The sequence below is a fragment of the Bactrocera tryoni genome, chromosome 2 (assembly GCF_016617805.1).
Source record: "Bactrocera tryoni isolate S06 chromosome 2, CSIRO_BtryS06_freeze2, whole genome shotgun sequence".
NCBI lineage: Eukaryota > Metazoa > Arthropoda > Insecta > Diptera > Tephritidae > Bactrocera > Bactrocera tryoni.
In genome coordinates, this window is record NC_052500.1 from 2303879 (window position 1) to 2323446 (window position 19568).

General features: G+C 36.4%; 2 protein-coding genes across 5 annotated transcripts in view; both read left to right on the plus strand.

Annotated features, from left to right (window-relative positions):
* Nucleotides 1–19568, plus strand: part of LOC120767652 (calcium/calmodulin-dependent 3',5'-cyclic nucleotide phosphodiesterase 1) — a 175884-nt gene that overhangs the window by 141787 nt on the left and 14529 nt on the right. For 2 of the 4 annotated variants that reach the window (XM_040093823.1, XM_040093822.1), the window contains 2 exons: nt 160–273; nt 4429–5055. In XM_040093823.1, coding sequence (XP_039949757.1) covers nt 160–273; nt 4429–5055 — 741 coding nt within the window. Of the gene's footprint in view, nt 1–159; nt 274–1494; nt 1570–4428; nt 5056–19568 lie in introns of all 4 variants that reach the window. The other 2 variants (XM_040093824.1, XM_040093825.1) reach the window with 2 other exon arrangements.
* On the plus strand, nt 6198–7871 carry LOC120767654 (polycomb protein esc). Its single transcript, XM_040093827.1, has 4 exons — nt 6198–6384; nt 6451–6572; nt 6639–6810; nt 6874–7871. The coding sequence occupies exons 1-4, from the start codon at nt 6310–6312 to the stop codon at nt 7789–7791; spliced, it is 1287 nt and encodes a 428-aa protein (XP_039949761.1). The 5' UTR covers nt 6198–6309; the 3' UTR covers nt 7792–7871.

Genomic DNA, 19568 nt, shown 5'->3' on the forward strand with positions numbered 1-19568 from the left:
TATTTTGAAAGTTTTTAAAGAATAGTAACGTTTGGTTCAATAATATTTTTTAATCGACTCAGTCCTCTGACTTTCCGGAAAAACTCTGTACATATATATTTAGCGTTTCCTTGTAGTAGATTTAGATACTTAAAGAGTCTAAATTAAATATTTTTCCAGATTGCGCTGCTTATTGCATTTGTTAAATACTGGCGATATTTCGAACGACGTCTTGCAACGCAACCTCCACTATGCGGCACGCGTTCTCGAAGCCGTCTTCCTCGACGAGTCCAAGTAAGTATTTTGTTGCAAGTTGGTCTTTACTAAGCAGTTGACTAAAGGCTGGTCAGTTCGCCTAGCGTGACTGCCATAACCCACAATTCAATAGCGTTTCATACATAAACGAGAAGACAGTGAATTCTTAGAAATATAGATCTAAAGTTTTTAGCCAACATTTGCGAACAATCGATATACTTGAAATAGGTCATACAAATTAACGAAAAAAAATTATAGTTTCAAAAAATTTTATAAAGAAAAACAGTAAGGTACATTTTTTTCGAAAATTGTGGTAATCGCTGATAATGTTTTTTTTTTTGTCGACGCAGTTATGTGTTTACTTATACAGCTTTGTCTACAATTATTTACACCAAAAGCCCTGCATCTCGTTATCATTATATTGAGAAATATATACACATATATCAATAAAAAAGATCCCAAGTAGTTAAATTAGCGCCAGAATTTTTGTTTCGAATATCAGCATTAAAATCAAGCTTTCGAAAATTGGTTTTCGGAACTAAAAATCTCCGCTTCTACCATTTATATTTAAGCAGTTGAATATTGGCTGTAAGATTTCTGATTTCTTATTAAAAGGAAATTATTTGCTGCGAAGTTCACAACAGCTGATTGGCCACCGGCTTCCATGCTTTTAGTAGCGAAAGTAAGCGCTTAGAGTCTTGCAAAGAGCGAGTTTGAACACATGCTTAATATTATATCAGTAGGCAGAGTAGGTGAAGACGATTATATAACAAACTTTAAAGAAAATATCTATATCAATAGTTGAAATATAAACATTTTTATCAATGTATATGTACTTCACCTTTTGGAGCCTCGAACTTTCACTTCATCGTATTTCATACTTCACTTGTGTTTGTTGTTCATCAGCTCATTATATTTATGTATAAGTGTTAATCGTATTTGAGAAATCATGTAGTAATTGTCTTTTATTTAAATAAAGCAAAAATGAGCAGGTGTATTTGCAATTCTGCGATAAAACGTTATACGGAGTTATAGAAAATAAGAGCTTTCACTCAGTGGTTGAACTTTTGTCATTTAAGTGTGAAATTGTCCTTTCATTGGTACTTTACTAGGTGTCACATACATATATAGTCATATAACTGAATGTACTGTTATCTTTCATAATGTGTTTTTTTTTGTTTTGTACTCAATTTACTACACAAACAAATTTTGTAATTTCGAAATTTTTCACCTAAATTTCTCTCCATCTCCATCGAGAAGAAGATCAACTACTTCAAATGAATGTTCCATAAGGGGATCTTCTTCCAAACTTAACGCTCAAACTTCTAACGCAGAGTAAGTGTCTGTTTACTTTATACATTCTCACGCATACAGGCCAAATAGCGTTGCCTAGTTCCATCCCGAATTTTTGTATTTTATAAAAATATATATTTGAATGTTTATTTATTGATTTACTATATAATTGGCACTCTAATCACCACTATGTAATATGAAAGCCTTTAAGTGTTCTGCGTTGGCTCATAACCTCAAAAGGATATGTGTAACTATCTTAGTGGCATATAGTTAAAGGACCAGTTAAGTGTATATAGATACATAACATAGATGTCTACTCTCATTAGCTTGTACCACACTTTTGTGTTCTCTCATCAAGCGTGCATTCTCGAGTCATTTTGGAACATTATTTCCGCTCATTCATCCATCATTTTGTAAGCAGTGATTTTCATTCGTGATTACAAACAATTTTTACGAGAAAAAATTTAATTGAGTTTTGTTGGAAAATAAGCAGGTGATTTGCAAGCTTTTACTACATTTTTGTCTTGACAAAGTTTCGAATAAAAGTTTAGTAAAATATTTTAATTAACTTGTGCTTAATTTTTATGTGAAAATATGCGAAAATTTCCAACAAATATTTACTTAAACTTTTTCTTTTTTTTCATTCATTTTTTTAACTCATGGCGAATGTCTGCATCATGTAGCAATCTAACAAAATTAGCCTACAATTAAGCATCCATTAGTGCAAGCAGTCTAATTCTAATATACATATGTATTTAGCGCTCGGAGCCCCTATCAATTATATAAATAGACATTTATTTCGATTCTCCGTTTCTATTCTCTCCGCCAATTATTTCAATTTCTTTTTTTATATGTATGTGACTGTATGTGTGTTAAGATGACAGTTTATAGAGTTCTGTCAAAACTGCACGAAATTCTAATAAATCTCAACCATGGATTGGCACTGACCACAGGCAGTTTTGACAAAGTTCTGGCTGTCAAAGAAAGTTGACAAAAAATGCGATTTTAGAAATTGAATTATATTTCATGCGACAATCATTGTCCACTTAAAGGCACTCAAATTTATTAAATGTGATTTCGCTATCCGAACTCTTTTTTGCCAATATGCTATAGTGAAAACTTTTTCGTGTTTCATAGAATAGACGCAAATGGGCTAGTTACATACATACTTGCCCATCAATTTAGCTAGTTACTTGCGCTGTTGTAAGTAGTACTGGCACCTTCTCTGTATGTGCACGTTCTTCGAGCAAACATATAAAGTTTCAACATAGCAATAGCTTATCTTTAACTAAATTTATATATGTGTTAGTGAGTAATGCAAAAGAAAAATTCAACAAAAGCAATTTATCGGTGGAAAATTTTCATTAGTTTATATTATACCTTACTGAACTTCTCTGTGGATACCTGTACACCTACGGACAGGCCACAAGTTGCCGCATGCCCCAGTTTCCGCCTTGTCTATGCATCCTTCCTAATCAATATAAGCCGCTCCGGACTTCTCTCTAAGCAGCAGACATGCTTTATGTCGCGCTACTTACATACTTACACCCCTCTCTCTCTGAAATGGCATTCACTTTTCTTGTGCCCTGCTCTCTCAACCTTTCTGAACTTTAGGACCAACTTATTTCCATATCCGCATCCACATCCACATCCACGTAATGTCTCGTCGCCGTGAACATACTCGCAAATCAGCATACCATTCATAAACACATTCATACATGCTCGTTTGTACATATGTACATATGCATCGCTCATCTATAAATACTAAGTATTGTGTTAGTTCAACATCAGCTTTACGTGCCTCATTGTTCCCATTATTGTTTGTTGAATAAACGGGTAGGAATTGTTATGCAAACAAACTGGGCACGAAAGGTAGGCAGCCTGTGGAACAAAGAGCAAATATTTGGACGAGTATGTAAATGTAAACATGTAAGGCTCAGCAATTATAAAAAAAAGAGTACAAATAGGGCTAGAAATTTAAGCTTTTACAAATCTTAACTGCGACAGCCTTCGCTCTAGTTTGGTACGTTAACTAGAAAATATAACTAAAATATATACACAAACCCTATATAACGACGGATAGGATTCCAGTGAGCAGATTTTTTACTTAAATTAAAAGTACGAATTCATAAATTTACTTTTTTGGATATAAGAGGCTTACTTAAATTATTTTGATTGCTTCGTAAGAGATCTGTAAAACACATATCAAATTAATCAAAATTTTATGTAAAGAAAAAAGGGATTATTTAAATAATTATATTTTATATGTCCCCTGAAAATATTTACAATAAAGTGTCTAGGGTAAAGAGGTCTTAAATACAGTATTAACATTCTCTATTTCGATACAAGAAATATCTTTCATTGAAACAAGAACAATTGGCTCAAATAATAAATTAAACTTTAATTCGACGAAATCAAGAAAAAAATATTATTTTAACATCTATAAAGATCTTTTTTTTTGCTAGAAAATTTTATTATAATGCAACTGTAAATTCTATATAGTAGCTATATAGTAATGGCGATATGATCTCGTCTAACTTGAAAGGAGAAAAAACCCAAACGTTTCTCTAACACCCTCTCTACTAACAACCCAAGCGATTTGTTAAAATATTTTATTATTCTTTATTTTATATTAAAAGCATTAATTGAATTTCTTTTCTCTCTTTCTGCGCTCTCTTTGAAAAAAAAACACAAAAATTATTGAAAATGAAAAAAATCTCTGGGAAAATTTACACAAAATTCCGCTCTTTCTACTATCAAAAAACGGACAACTGCTGTCCGCCTCCCTTGCTCTCTGTGTGTGTTGCTGTTGCTATTACTCACTGCACACTGCTGAAAATGAAAATGTCGTCCGTTTAAATACATAACTGCAACTGTAAACGTAACGAACCACGTTGACAGTCAGGAGACGCGTGAGGCCGGCGATGCGCATAAATGCTGCAGCGGCAGTTATTGTAGCCGGCGCGGCCACCAACAGCATGGCTGTGCTGGTGAGGATGGTGGTGGTGGTGGTGGTCACAGCAATCAGGATAACAACAATTTGTGCAATAGTTGTTGTTCGCGCTCTGATGACCAACAACAACAACAAAGCAATGCATTTGACAATCAAACCAGCATCGACAGCCGCACCAAAGGTGTGACGTTAGCGCCGCAAACGCACAGCGGACCCACCGGACCGCCGGATACGATTTTGGAAGCCGATGCCGAGGCAGAAGCAGCTGCCGAAACGGAAGCGGAAACGGAAACAGCGACGACGACAACAGCTGTCGCACCGAACGCCAGTGAACCGGCAGAAACAGCTGCGCACGACAGCTCCAAACCTGCGGACGTGGCGGCAGACACGTCGACCACCAGCACAGCTAAGGTTAGCTTTGCGGAGAGTAAAAGCGATAAACAGTGTAGTGACGGCGGTGGTAGTCAGAGTGTCGGCAGCAGTAGTAGCAGTAGTAGTAATAAAGCAACCATGCAGAGGCAAAGGCGCCTGCGCACACCGGTCTGGGCGAGGTCCATGTCGTCGACGAATAAAACGTACATAAGATCAAATAACTTTATGAACTTTTGCAAATTTGTTGTTGACACTAATTTATATGGCTTTCGTTGTTTAACTAATTTGTATTTACTGAATTCTTTTACATAGCAGATTTCGTAGATTTTCTTTAACGAATACCCAAGAAACTCGTTTTGTTCGTTTAGTTGTTCAATTTGATTCAGACACACTACCAAATTAACCGTTAAGCAATATACTCGTATTTAAATCGATACAACAACAAACACCATGAAACATATTCTGTAAAATACTGCATTGATCTCTTTGTCGCAAACCGCTGCGTCTCTGTCTAACTCCTTTGTGTACGTCCCATTTATGAACTCTATCTTCTCCTATCCATCTGTAAAACTGTCTTACACCTTTCATTCTATGCGACTTTGTGCAAAGCTTCTCTAACATATAACACTTTTCCTAGAGAGTTATTGTTACTTGCACACTTTTTTAGGTATTTAAGACTTTCCTCAGAACCTAAAGCATGTTTTCTTGCATTCAGTATTCATTTTAGCCTAATTTTCGATTTTATAAAAGTTCTTTGTACAATTTTTATTGCATGTTCTACAACTAAGAATGTGTGTGTATTTTATATTAAATGTGTTGTCTTTAACAAATTGTGCATATCCACCTCTTGGATTATATGTACATATATAACTTATTCTACAAGCAAGAAACTAACCAATTCTCTTAATATTATATATGTATAAGCTCCCAGCCAGAATTAAAAAGAAACCGACTCTAATTAAAATACTTTTTATATCAGAAAATAAAAAAAAACCAGATGTTGGCACAGGGTGATATTGATTTTTTGTTTTTTGCAAAGAGGCAGACTAATTATTAATTTCATAGGAATCTGCCGGTTCGTTTCTAATCTATACAATATACTGTGCTGTACTGAAAACAAGTTCCACCCTTTAACAATTTCTGTTGTCATTAAGTTTTTTTCACTGCATACGCAATAAAAAGTAAAATCATATTTAATATAAATAACCATATGATAGCCACGCTACATTTTATTTTAATTTTTTCGCTGAGCGTGCAACCCTGCACAGTTAGTGGGCTGTGAACATAGCCAGACTCGCTCAGCTGACGTCGATATTTGACAGCCAAAAAGTTGCCGCCAAAATACAAACAAGTGAGCACCGGTCAACAATTAGAAAACGTGTTTAATTCTTTAAATTAACGTATTTAAATGGTTGTTCTATAAACATAGCCTTAATTTGTTATTTGTTACATGAAAAATGTCTAAAGTTAAAAGTGACAAAGTGACGTCGAAAGATAGTGTACATGGTGAAAACAGTGAAGATTCGTGCGGTGTAAGTTAGTTCCAATTATAGTGCGGAATATTTAATATATGTTTTGTTAAAATTGCATTTTCAAAGGATGACACAGCCAGCGTCAGCACTAATAATACCTCTCGCAGCAAATCACCTACCACACGGCGATCCCGTGGTCATAGGCGTAGCAACAAATCAAAAGCACGTAAACCTGCATATAAATATGAGTAAGCTGCTTTGCATCAAACATACAAACTATTGTGTTTGCATCACGTAATTTTAATTTGTTGTAGTTATCATGTGAAGGAAAATCATGGACAGGCGATTTTCGGTATTAGTTTCAATCAGTGGTTGGGGAACGATCAGCCGCTTATATTCGCCACAGCAGGTAGCAACCGCTGCACCATTTATGAGTGTCCACGGCAAGGTGGTATAAAATTGCTTATGTGTTACGCCGACCCGGATGTAAGTTAATGCATTTATCATTCCCATACTAGCTAAAAAGTAATCAATCTCCTTCAACTTCAGCCAGACGAGGTGTTCTACACATGTGCTTGGTCATACGACATTAAAACATCACTACCCTTGATTGCCACGGCTGGTTATCGTGGTGTGATTCGGGTTATTGATGTGCAAAAAAATGAAACTGTGGGCAACTACATCGGCCATGGGCAAGCCATTAACGAACTGAAATATCATCCGCGACAGCCGCATCTCTTATTATCTGGTAGTAAAGACCATGCGATACGCCTTTGGAATACACAATCGCACGTGTGTATTGCAATTTTTGGTGGTGTGGAAGGTCACCGGGATGAGGTGCTTTCTATCGATTTTGATTATCGTGGCGAACGTATTATGTCCAGTGGCATGGATCACTCTTTAAAACTGTGGTGTATAAATACAGAAGATTTTAAAGAGAAAATCGAATTTTCGCGTACATTCAATCCAAACAAATCACAGAGGCCTTTTCCAACAATAATGCAGCACTTTCCCGATTTCTCCACACGAGATATACATCGAAACTATGTGGATTGTGTGCAATGGTTTGGCGATTTCGTTCTATCTAAATCATGCGAGAACTCCATAATTTGCTGGAAACCCGGACAGCTCCATCAAGGATTGTCACAACTCAAACCCAATGACCCGTCATGTACCATTATCGCCGAATTTGACTATGATGAATGTGAAATATGGTTTGTTCGGTTTGGATTCAATCCGTGTCACAAGATAATTGCATTGGGAAATCAGCATGGCAAGGTGTACGTATGGGAACTCGATCCCAGTGACCCTGGGCACACAAACACGAGTACACTAAATAATTTAAAATGCAATTCTCCTGTGAGGCAAGTAGCTTTCTCACGTGATTCGAGTGTCCTCGTCTATGTATGTGATGATGGTACAGTCTGGCGATGGAACAAGACCAATATTGTGCAAAAAACGCCTTAAATATCTCACAAAGACAGAGAGTGATCATTTTTATACTTTTCTAATTATTTAGTCGCAGTAGGAGAAATTTAGTATGCAAACTAACCAAATCGAAAATGCCAAGTAAAATATACCAAACTGAGAAACGGAGAAATATGCTGAAACGAATGAATGTTTGTTTTTGGTAGTTTAATATTATATAAGCCTATTATAACTAGATATAAATTGTAATAGCTAAGGAGTAAATTGCTGAGCGTTAACGCTCAAGAACGCCTAAAAATTGGTTAAAACGTATTATTTAACTGTTAATGTCTTTTATATGTATGTATGTACTTATTAATCTCACTAGTTTTTAATAAAAATGCGATTCGTTATTACATTTTACTTTCATTCATCTCAAGTGAAATTTGAAGTGAACATCATAAAAAATGGAATTATGCCAATGTTTTTCACTTACATTTTCGTAATTTTCACTTAAGTTTATGTCAGTTTTTCAGTAATTCATACAGCATGATCGTAACTGCTATTGGCGTCGCATATTTACTTTAGTGGGAGTGTGGAATAAACGAAGATTAAGGCTAAGGTATAGAGAACGTCACAAAGCATAACTGAAAAGCTTTTAGTGAAAACGCGACAATTTCATTTTTAGCACTTTAATGCATCAAATGATACAGTTAAGCTTTACTGATTCGAAAACAATGTTCCAATTAGCGGCTTTAAGAAGCAGGCGTCATGCCGCACTTACGTCTATACAAAAATTATCTCCCCATTACTTTAAGTGTGCAATTTACGAGCGATTGTCCTTTTACATTTTGTCGCAGTTATCCCAATTTCATTATCCTTGACACGTAAAGTCAATAAACAAAATTTTTATATCATTACTTGACTTTTGGCTTTTAATATTGTATTTTTCTCCGTTCTTCATCGCCAATTTCCGACTTGTGTTACTTTTTCGTTGGAAAGCGCCGTTGCACACGCAAAGCGGCTATTGGGCGAGTAAAGCTCTTGCTGCTGACCATTTATATATTTACATATGTATGTACATATGTACATTGTATATACATCTATGGGTTAAGTCGCCTGCCGAGCTGTGTAGTCTCTTCATGGGCATATTTATTCGCTTAACTTCTTTGCAAATATCAACAAATGCATTCAAGAATGTGCACCATGCAGGTGTGATACCGTTCTGCAGTGAACATGTGAGAAATAGCTCTTGAATAGCTGTAATTTTTGCCATAAACAATTACCAAATAGTAACTTAAACTGTGTAAGAGCAAAAATAAATAAAAAGTAGTTTTTAATAAATAATTAATTATTGATCCGAATTTATTTACAATAAACTCTTTGAGAAATCATTCCAGCTGGTTCTGTTGTGTGTCAATACAACTTTGACACTTGACAATGTATGTTATTATTTAATTTTGCCTTGCACTTCAACGGCAATACAGTTATTTTCGAATGTACTTAAAGCTGCAGGGGTATTCCTCTGGCATTTAACCCTCTCATGGGTATGTAAATAAGGAAAATGTATATGTACATAAGAATGTGTGTGTGTGTATTTTTAGTGGCTGCTCTTCAGCCTCTCGTAGTCAATGGTCCAGTGACGCGTCAAGTGTTATTGTCTTTAAGAGTAAACAACGAACACAAAGACAACAACAACAACCACAAGGACAGCATTCATCCTGGCCTACAGTTCGAGCACAACAACAACGACAACGTCCTTGCTCGGAGTACTATTACAACAACCTCACCAATCAATATGAAATAAAACACGGCAACAATAACAAAAGCATTGACTATAGGTCAATAGAACTCGAAATGTAAATTGGAATTTTGCGCAAATATTTGCTTTAAATAGAATGTGGCAAATTGTTTGTTCGTGTAATTCGTGCAATTGTGTTGATTTGTACACCACCAAAGTAGACGGCAACGAAAATATTTTCATTGGCAGCAAAGAAGTGTATAAACACTGGCAGTAAATGTGCCATTATTGTGCTTTTGTTGTTGTTTACACCAAGCGAAAACGTAAACGGTTAAATCCAGCGATGTGGCACTCGAATTATTGGCAATATTTACTTTTTTATTTTTTTTTTCATAATGAGAAAAAAAAACACTTGTTGGTATTTTCAATACAGGCGCGTGAAAAATATATCATTAATTTAATCATTATTTTTTTTTGTATACAGCCAATTTGCGCAATACTTGTATGTGAGTGTGTGCATTTCCAGTTAATATAAAATGAGCGCATTTCAATGCCTACTTGAAGGTGTGTCAGTGCGAGCTCAATTCCAGAAAACTCCGCATTTAACCACCAACACTCTTCTCACTTCGCATGCTTCTCACGCCTCCGCAACTGCACACTCAGGAAACGTAAGGCGTACGTGTTGCTCGCGGTGATTATGTTTTCCAGCGCGCAAGCCATACCAAAAGCCCAACTTTGCTTACTCCATCTACTCGGTTTTACATAAATCTGTGGGTCGTGCACTCGTCGCAAATCATGGCGCACTCCATCACTCACAGTTTATTGTCGTGGAAATTATCGGTTGTAGTGATTCTCAAAGTTCGCTTTTCATGGAAAATTCCCGCAGTAATTAGAAGTTCCGGATATTCATCTGAGCTTCAAAGACGCGCACCGGTTGCATGCCTGAGTATATGTATATACGAACATCCATACATACATACATATGTATGTATGTATCAGTATGTGCACATGAGTATCCCGAGTGAGCTCGCACATACATATGCATATAGATACATTCCTTTGCACACCTGTCTCACCTTTGTTTCCCATACCCACACACACACGATTTCACCGATTCAAACAAATACTCATGTTTAAGTTTTAAAGCAAGTCCCAAGAGGCCATCCACGGTTGATTACTAAGCCGAATATGAGCAGGGTGGAGTGCAAATCTAATCAAGTTTTAATGGAAATTTGACACCCGTCTACTTAATATTAATACCGGCAAAGAAGACCCTGCAGAATTTCATTACGCACACTTTGCAAGTCTTTTACGCATTGTTGTGCGAGAGCGGCTCCGTGTGTGGCTTCAAGCCATAAATTTAAACGAATTTGGCAAATTAAATGAATTGTAATTTTGCGAAAAAGCAAATAATTTGCAAAGAAAGCACACGAGTCTTTGTGTTGAAGAAGAAAAAGAAAAAAATTGGCGAAAAGTGCTCAGTACCCACAGATAAACATAAAAAGTAATGTTCACAATTAAACTTAAATTTTATTAAAGCGCGTAATTCTGAGTGCTCCGTTACCCCCAGTCCCACACATATTGATTTCCGTTACTTAATACCGTTATGATGCGGTTTGTTTTGATTCTCAGCATTAATTTTCTGCTCAAAGTGCTCACAATTGCAATTCTACTCAAAAAATTTAAAAGCAGCTCAAAACAAAATCTCACAGGTGCTATAGAGCTTTATAGCTATCAGTAACGGGTTATGCGTAGTGTTAGCTTCGGATGTGTAATTTGCAGAGCATTTTTAATTTGCGCTTTTTAGTGAAAATCACGCACCGACAAAAGAATTTCCACGCCAGCACAGGCATTTAATACAAGTAATTGCATTCATCTCTCACATACACGCTCACACACACGCATGCATGGCAAGCGCTACTCACCGGCACACACTTTTATTTATTAATGCACTCAAACGAATTGAGAGCGAAAATGTTGGTATGAAAATTCAATTTACTCGCTGCAAATCCGATTTAATTCAATTCCAACAATTGTTTGCCTGTTTTATTGCTGTTTCGCTCTAACGGCTCGCTGACCTTCGGTGGCGCAAAGGAGATCGACCTGTGCACACACACACGCCTCTACCGTTTTACCGTTGTGTGCATTGTTATTTTCCAATGTGGGAGGATCCTGGCAAATTCGCAATCTACGCATTACGCAAATCTGTCTATGAAAGCAGCATAATTTTAGGCGCAGATGTGGGCTGCAGCAGGCTTTGCTTTGTGTTTGCCAGCTTATTGTGAATATTATTATATTTATACATATGTATGCATACATATATGCAAAGTATTGCGACTGGACAAACCGACCTTTGTAAACCTTAGCAAAAGCAACAACAAATTATAAATAAATATTCAGCGGAAACCAACGCTTGTATACTTAAATAAATGTAAATAATTCAGTATTGTACGTGCAAGTGATATGAAAACTGGTTAAAGAGAGGAAGTATTATAAGCTTAAAAATTTTAAAGTTGTTCTGTTTAAGTTATTTTTAATAAATAAATAAGACTGCAAAAATCATAAAATTTGGAAATTTTTTTCAAAGTGTTTTTTCTAAACTGGATACTTCAAGCAAAATATTAAAAAAAAACTTTAAAAAATAGTTGAAGGTTAGATGCTTGCTTATGTACTTTCTTCAACAGCAATAAACAACAAATCTGCTATTTACTTTCATGCAATAAAGAAATGTTGTGAGGGTCGACACCTCAAAAAAATATATATTTTTTTATTTTAATCAGCGCCTATCAAATTCATCACGTTTATTTAATTAACTGGCGACAACAAAAAATGAAAACTTTGATCAGTAATGCCTGCGGGCATTTTTTAGGCTTGCCTTTCTTACTACAATCAGCAGCACGCCCAGCCCAATGTGCCTTATTTATGGCGTTCCATACATTTTATCTACACTCACATGAAATTTACGAAGGCTAGCAAATTATACTCTAGATTTTAGATGATGAGTTCTTTGGTTTAAAACTAACTGCGATTGTCAGCGATTCAGAACTCGTCTGGTCGCTGAAATCAAAAATTCGATGTCACATTTTTACTAGTGTAGAAGCCGTTAAAAATGATTAAAAAGAAATAACTTCATAGTACGTTGAAACTCATTCCATCAGTGTAAAACTTTTCTGGCTTCTCAAGTAATTTTCACAAGCTTCTCTTAAAGCCAATTTTACTCTATTAAGGGAGTTCTGCGTTGACCGAAACAAATGATAGTCCGATGGTGCAAGGTCTGGTGAATACAACAAAACTTACCACCCAAGCTCTCCCAGTTTTTGCAGAGTCATCAAGGATGTGTGTGGTCTAATGTAGTCCTGATGGAAGACGAAGCCCTTTCTGTTGATCAGTTCTGGCCGTTTCTTTTCGATTGCTTGCTTCAATCTCTTCAGTTGTTGACAGTAAAATATAGAATCAATCGTTCGACCAGGCTGGAGCAGTTCATTGTGGATGATTCCTTGCCAATGCCACCAAACACTCAGCATCACCTTTCGAAACGTCAATCTTGGCTTTGCTACCATTTGTTGAGCTTAACCACACACACCAAATTTTTTCGCACATTACATTCGCTTCCGAAATGATTCGATTTCATTTCGTTCCAGCAAGGAATCGCAGATGTTGATTCGGTCCATTAATTTTTTCACAGACAATTCATGTGGCAGTTAGACTTTTTTAAATGGATCAAAACGGTTTGATGATGAAAGTTAAGTTCCTTAGCGATGTCATGGCTGCTTATGTGACGGTTCTGGTCAATATTTTCCATAATTTCATCGACTTTTTCAACGATGGGTCGACCAGAGCGAGGGGCATCTTTCACATCGAAATTTCCAGAGCGGAAACGAGCGAACCAAGGAAGGAGAACAATTAATGAGATAACGGGAAATTGACGATTATTTTTAACAGCTTTTCCTAGAAAACTAGTTTTCGCACGTTAGCTCCCTTTTCGTAGACCAGGTCACATATAGCGAATTTCTCCCTTATTTTCATTAATTTTTGAACACCTGTAACTTTTTTTCAACTTCCCCGAATTTTATTTCTTTTTTGGTTAAATGAAGCTTAAAATCTCACCTTTCCAACACTATATGGTTTGACACAATGTGATTGGTAGGACTGGAGATATACGACTGCAACGACATCTATTGACAAAATACGAAAAGACTTTTTCGACTACCTTATATGTGAACTGTCACTTAATCATGTCATTATTTAGCAATTTCTGCTTTACAAATATTTAAAAGATCTCTAAATGACAATTTTCTACAATTTATTGAGCAATTACGATATACACAAGACTTCCAATGGAAGAAAACTATGTATTGACGCACCCTTGTATCCCCAACGTTCTCACGTCACCAATGTAATTTCAGCCAAAAATGAGCAGCATTTTTTATTTATTTGGTAGTGATAAGAAAAAAGCATTAGAAGGAAATCCATGATAAATATCCAAAGTAGACAAATGTCGGTTAATTTTCACAATAAGCCGAGGAGATACTGATATGGACGGCAATGATATGAAGTTAACAATTATTTTAAGAAGCGCCGTTATGAAAGCTGCCACGCCGATAACAGTAATTTTTGAGCCCAATATCACATTTGCTAGATAGCGCCAAAGCACGTCGAAGACTTTCAAAATAGCAAATGTGCATAGAAATGTACCGTTACGCTTGCAGGGCGCTTACTTCAGCGCGGCAAGCGATAGCAAATATCATAAATAATTGTGCGGGAGGTGTGTTTGCAACTATTTGTTTACCCAATTGAAATTGAATCGTTGAATTTGCTCAAAACTATTTATGTGATTTCGAAATTAACGCTTAAAAGCAATAAAATCAATTGCAATTTGTGCAGCAAATGGCAGCGAAGGAGCGGCACGGCGCGACGTGTGCAGCGTCAGTAATTATGTTTATGAAAGTGCAAATATTGTGATACGTTCATATCGATATTGTGAATTAATTAGAATTTATTCGAAATTACAAATCCATTCCATGCATTATTATTCCATGTACATATATGTATATTTATATGTGTGTGCGTGTGTGAGTGCTGCTGCAGCTGATATTTACCGAATTTGCTGCAAAAAGCTCGGAACGGATTTTGAAGTGATAATGAACTTAAAATATAATGAACCAGCTATATCCACAAACACATACATACATACAGGCATACGATTTGCTATGCCGGCCAATTATTTACATACGTGCAATTATTGCAGTTTCTGTTGAGGCTAACGGTCAACAGTGTTGCTGTTAATGCATTTGTCAGCCGTAATTACAAAATTGTTGCGCTTTGGCTGCTCGAATGGCTTGCGGATGCATATTGTATGCATGCATGTGCTATGAATGTGTGTATGTATGTATGTATGTAAATAGAGCCTGCGTTTGCATTAATACCAAAGCGAGCTTACTGATTCGATAAGATATATATTTAATATCAGGAGATTGGAAGGCATAAACGTCAAGTGCACCAACAGCGGATAAAAATTTAATTAAGTTGCTTTCCGCCCGCACGCCCCGTGCAGACTCGTTTAATTAACATCTCTTTAACTTAAGTACGCACATTCACACAAATATTACGGGTTGAAAGCGATAAAAGTAATTTTTAATGAGGGCGTGTTGTAGCGTTAATGATCGAAAGTTATTTAAATAAAATAGTTAACATTAAAATATATATGAAATGGGAAGTTAGCGAGGTGTGCTATAATATTATGCTTTTTTTTAATGAAAACGAGTGTTGAATGCTGTTATATCCTTGAAAAGTAATAAATCTCTTTTCTTTAATTGCACCAAAAAAAGTCTTTTAAGGCGACGCTTAGTTTGCAAAAAGTCTGAAAAAATTAACAAAAAGAGTTTACTCGATTCATTAAAGATGTTGAGAGGCTCTCTGATGGTAGCAAGCACAGTTTTAATAGTTCCTTGATGTTAACAGCTGATAAAGAGTCTTTTAAGGTAATTACTCTATTATCCCTCAACCCTCATTGAATCTCTACTCAAATACCTCCTCTTTGGATAATATAGCCTCCTCTACTCAGGTACTTCCACTTTTGATAATGTGTGTACCCTCCTTTAGCACTATTGCTTTATTATCAGTCATCATTTTTTACCGGACAAAAAGCCAGACAAACTTTTGTGAAATCAAAAAGCTGAAAAAACTTTACCGATTCTACTCACGCGCAAATAAAACTATTTCAAGTTTAAGCATGCCGTCCCCCTCCACTGCACTTCCTTTGTGTCTACTCACTTCCTTTTCTTTTTTCATTCAATTCCTTCGTATGCCGGTCTTTTGACCCACTTTAACCTATAATAATGTTCGATCAATGTTTATGCTTTTTAATGGCTTCAATTAGGTCAAATTTCGCTCTAATATATATTGAGTAAACGGTAGCGGCACATTTAATCGACCCACAAAAGGACCGCTTTATGAAGCCTTTAAATATTTGCTCAAATATGGCGTATTGAACTTTGTTCACATTTTTGCCCAATTCTCTTTGTTATTGCTTCCGTTTCACTTTGCCATTGACTTCGCCATAATCAATCAAAAGTTGAAGGCACAAATTGGGGAAGCACGCAGCAGCTTCATTAATTCTCCGGTGAAAAGTACGAAAAGAAATAAAAATTTCCTTTGGACAATTTCCAATGTGAATACAAACATGTGATGAATGAAAGGAGCAAATATCAGAAATTTTAGTCCTTTGAAGTGTAAATACACGCATTCTGGTGGAGCCGTGGGAAAACGCGCTTTAGTTAATACTTGAAGTGCTTGAAGGTACATACATACCTAAGGGATTCGGAAATTCGTTTAAATTTTTTATATTTACATATATATAGTCATGTATGATGAAATAATGACGAAAGTTATAGCCGACTTAATTTTGTTGTTGAGAAATTGCTCATATTTGGCATGGGTTATTATAATAATATTCAACTTCTTGATTTTGGGTAGTCGAAAAAGTCTTTTCGTATTTCTAATCAAACTTCAACTAATTTTTTTGTATTTATAATAATAAATAAACAAATATGTACGATTTTTGTCGATCACTTTTTCTTCTTCTTACGAGCATTTGTGTTAATTATTATGAGACTCGCTATGATGAGACATTTAAAGCTTTAGCCCAATTTGGTACCAAAGTTCATAAATAAAAAATAAATTAAATTCGGATTCATATTCATCGTGAAAGTTAGTGCAAAACTTTTTTTCGCGCATTTATTGTTAACCACATCCGCTTAAGCCCGTTAGCTTAAGCAATGCTGGTTCATAAACGCAATTAAGAACTTGGCTAATAGCAAAACTTCTTGTCGACAGCCTCAGCCTCACATGCGAGTGATATAATTCAACAAATATTTGGTTGCAACTAAAAACTTCGCAGAATTCCAAGTATTAAGTCGAAAGTAAATATAGACCGAAGTAGTTGGCATTTAAATGCGTGTTTACTCGTGGAAATGGCGGCATTTCGTGTGGCAACATCGTGTGCGAGCAGCCAATCTGCAAATGCTTATTAACAAAACTTTTGCAAAACGCAAGCAGAAAATGCAAAAAACTTTCCGCGCTTAGTTAGTTGACTGTTGCATGCCACATGCGAACATTGAAATACCTTTCAATATGCAGTGGTTATTTTGTTCAAAAAACAAAAAACACACTTTTCGTATGTTACTTTACTGGACGGAACAGACGGAAGGAGACTGAAGTTTGCATAGCAATTAGTTGCTTATATGCAACTTAGTAACTGATGTTGCACAAGTGAGTCCAAATTGTTTCGACGCAACTTCAAAACACTCTTATTTGTTCTTAAAGAAAGCGTTCTTAAAACGTCCTTGGCGGAAGCGCTGATTAAACGTTCATTTCCGTTAGCAATATTTATTCAAATCAGCTATAACAGAAATCGTTTGAGGGACTTCTGTATGTGAGGCACTTCTGTATGTGATTATACACTCACATATGTTTATTCTGATATATAATACACACATATGTACAGACGTACCTGCAAGGCGTTAAACCTGTTGCTGGCATTCAGGTGTCAATTCCTGTTCGTTGTAATCGTGAAAGAGCATGCCACAAATCATTTTGCCCAAAATTATATTTAATGTGTGCCAAATTCATTTGTATAAATATTTTGGCGGAATTAACGGCTTTCTCTCTACAAAAGCACATTACCAACAAAAAGCAACAATCGAAGGTTAAGCTCAGCTACTTTTATTTAAGCATGCGGAAAATAAGCAATTAACACCACAAAACAAAAGGTTTTATTATATTTAAGGTAAATGAGTCCGATAAATCGCTGAGTGGAAACTACGAAACAGTGCGCCAAAGCCGACAAAATCCAAAACATTGCAATGTGGCATATTCTTACGGGTTTTTGGATAGCAAATGCACCTAATACAGACATATTGTATATACTAAGCGATAAAAATTGTATATACATTTACTATTTATGTAATAATGGCGTAGTCGAAAAAATCTTTTCGTATTTCTAATCAAACTTCAACTTATTTTTTATATTTATAATGAAGTTTAATAAAACAAATATGTACCATTTTAGTGGCCCACTTTTTGCCATTTTTCCGCTAAAGACATTATTCCAAGAGTGTACAACTTTTCTAGTTTCTCGGCGAAAAACTGCGTAAAGTAATTTTCACAGGCTTCTCTTGAAGCCAACTTTACTCTATTAAGGAAGGAAGTTCTGCATTGACCAAAACAAATGATTATCCGATGGTCAGGGCAATATGGTGGATGTATCAAAACTTCTCAGCCAAGCTCTCCCAGTTTTTGCCGAGGCATCAAAGGTTTAGCGTTGTCCTGATGGAACACGAAGCCCTTTTTGTTGATCAGTTCAGGTCGATTTTTCGATTGCTTGCTTCAATCTCATCAGTTGTTGACAGTAAAATGTAGAATCAATCGTTCGACCAGGCTGGAGCAGTTCATTGTGGATGATTCCTTTCCAATCCCTCAAAACACTCAGTATAACCTTTCGAGGCTTCAATTCTGGCTTTGCGAACATTTGTTGACCTTCACTATGCTTGGACCATGATCTTTTTCAGTCATTATTGTCGTATTTGATCCACTTTTTGTCTCCTGTTACCATTCGCTTCAGAAATGGTTCGATTTCATTTCGTTTCAGCAAAGAATCGCAGATGTTATTTCGGTTCATTAAATTTTTCACAGACAATTCGTGTGGTACTCAAACATCGAGCTTCTTTTTGTAGCCAGCCTTTTATAAATAGTTCAAAACCTCACCTTTCCAACATTATATGGTATTACACAATCTGATTGGTAGCACTGGAGATATACGACTGCGACGACATCTATTGACAAAATACGAAAAGACTTTATTTTTTAATTAAAGTAAGTAGTTTCCTTGTTATTTTCGCCAACAGTGCCACTGTGCGTGCTTTTTCTTCTTTTTTCTTGAAGTGTTGACCCACAAATTGGCCGAGGCTACCTCGAGCACTCCTCATTGAAGCATTCCGTTGGCAGGACTTAAGCATGCTTTAGTAATTACCAACTTCAAGTTAAATTTCCTGTCTTTTTATGCGCGGCGCACGGCACAACTTCAGTGCCGCACAATGTTGCAGCACCGCTGTCAGAGGAAATGGCGTCGGAGCACGCAGTTGGCTATCAGAAGTGGGGTATTAGTGGCTCGACACAAATATTTTAGACACGCTTCAGAGGTGCCACTGCGGCGCTTGCACGCAGCGAAATCCCTCATATAAAATGCGCATATGTGTGAGGGTGTGTGTGTGAGGCAGTCACCTGGAATTGTGGCTGGCGTCTTCTTTGATGTTGCTTGCGCCGTGTCTGCAACGTTCGCGTGCACAAACGTGCTCCGTCGTTAATCCTGCTCCGCCGCTGTTCGTGCTACTTTCCAGTTTTTATTCTCCTTCTTTTACTACTACAACAACCTGTATAACGGAACATTTACTATCAGGAAGTAAAATATTGGCATTTTGTGATTCGATGGCATTTTCATTGCGAAATTCCGTGTAGTATATGGTATATACTCGTAACTGCGGCGAAGCGCTGTGACGACTCAGCAAAAGCACGAAGAGTTATAAAGCCGACTCTTCCA

Excerpts from the sequence above, each read along its gene's own strand:
- LOC120767654 (XM_040093827.1), top strand. The coding sequence starts at position 6,310 with ATGTCTAAAGTTAAAAGTGACAAAGTGACGTCGAAAGATAGTGTACAT. Across the intron at positions 6,385-6,450 it reads ACAGTGAAGATTCGTGCGGT|GATGACACAGCCAGCGTCAG; the intron begins GTAAGTTAGTTC and ends GCATTTTCAAAG. Across the intron at positions 6,573-6,638 it reads AAACCTGCATATAAATATGA|TTATCATGTGAAGGAAAATC; the intron begins GTAAGCTGCTTT and ends AATTTGTTGTAG.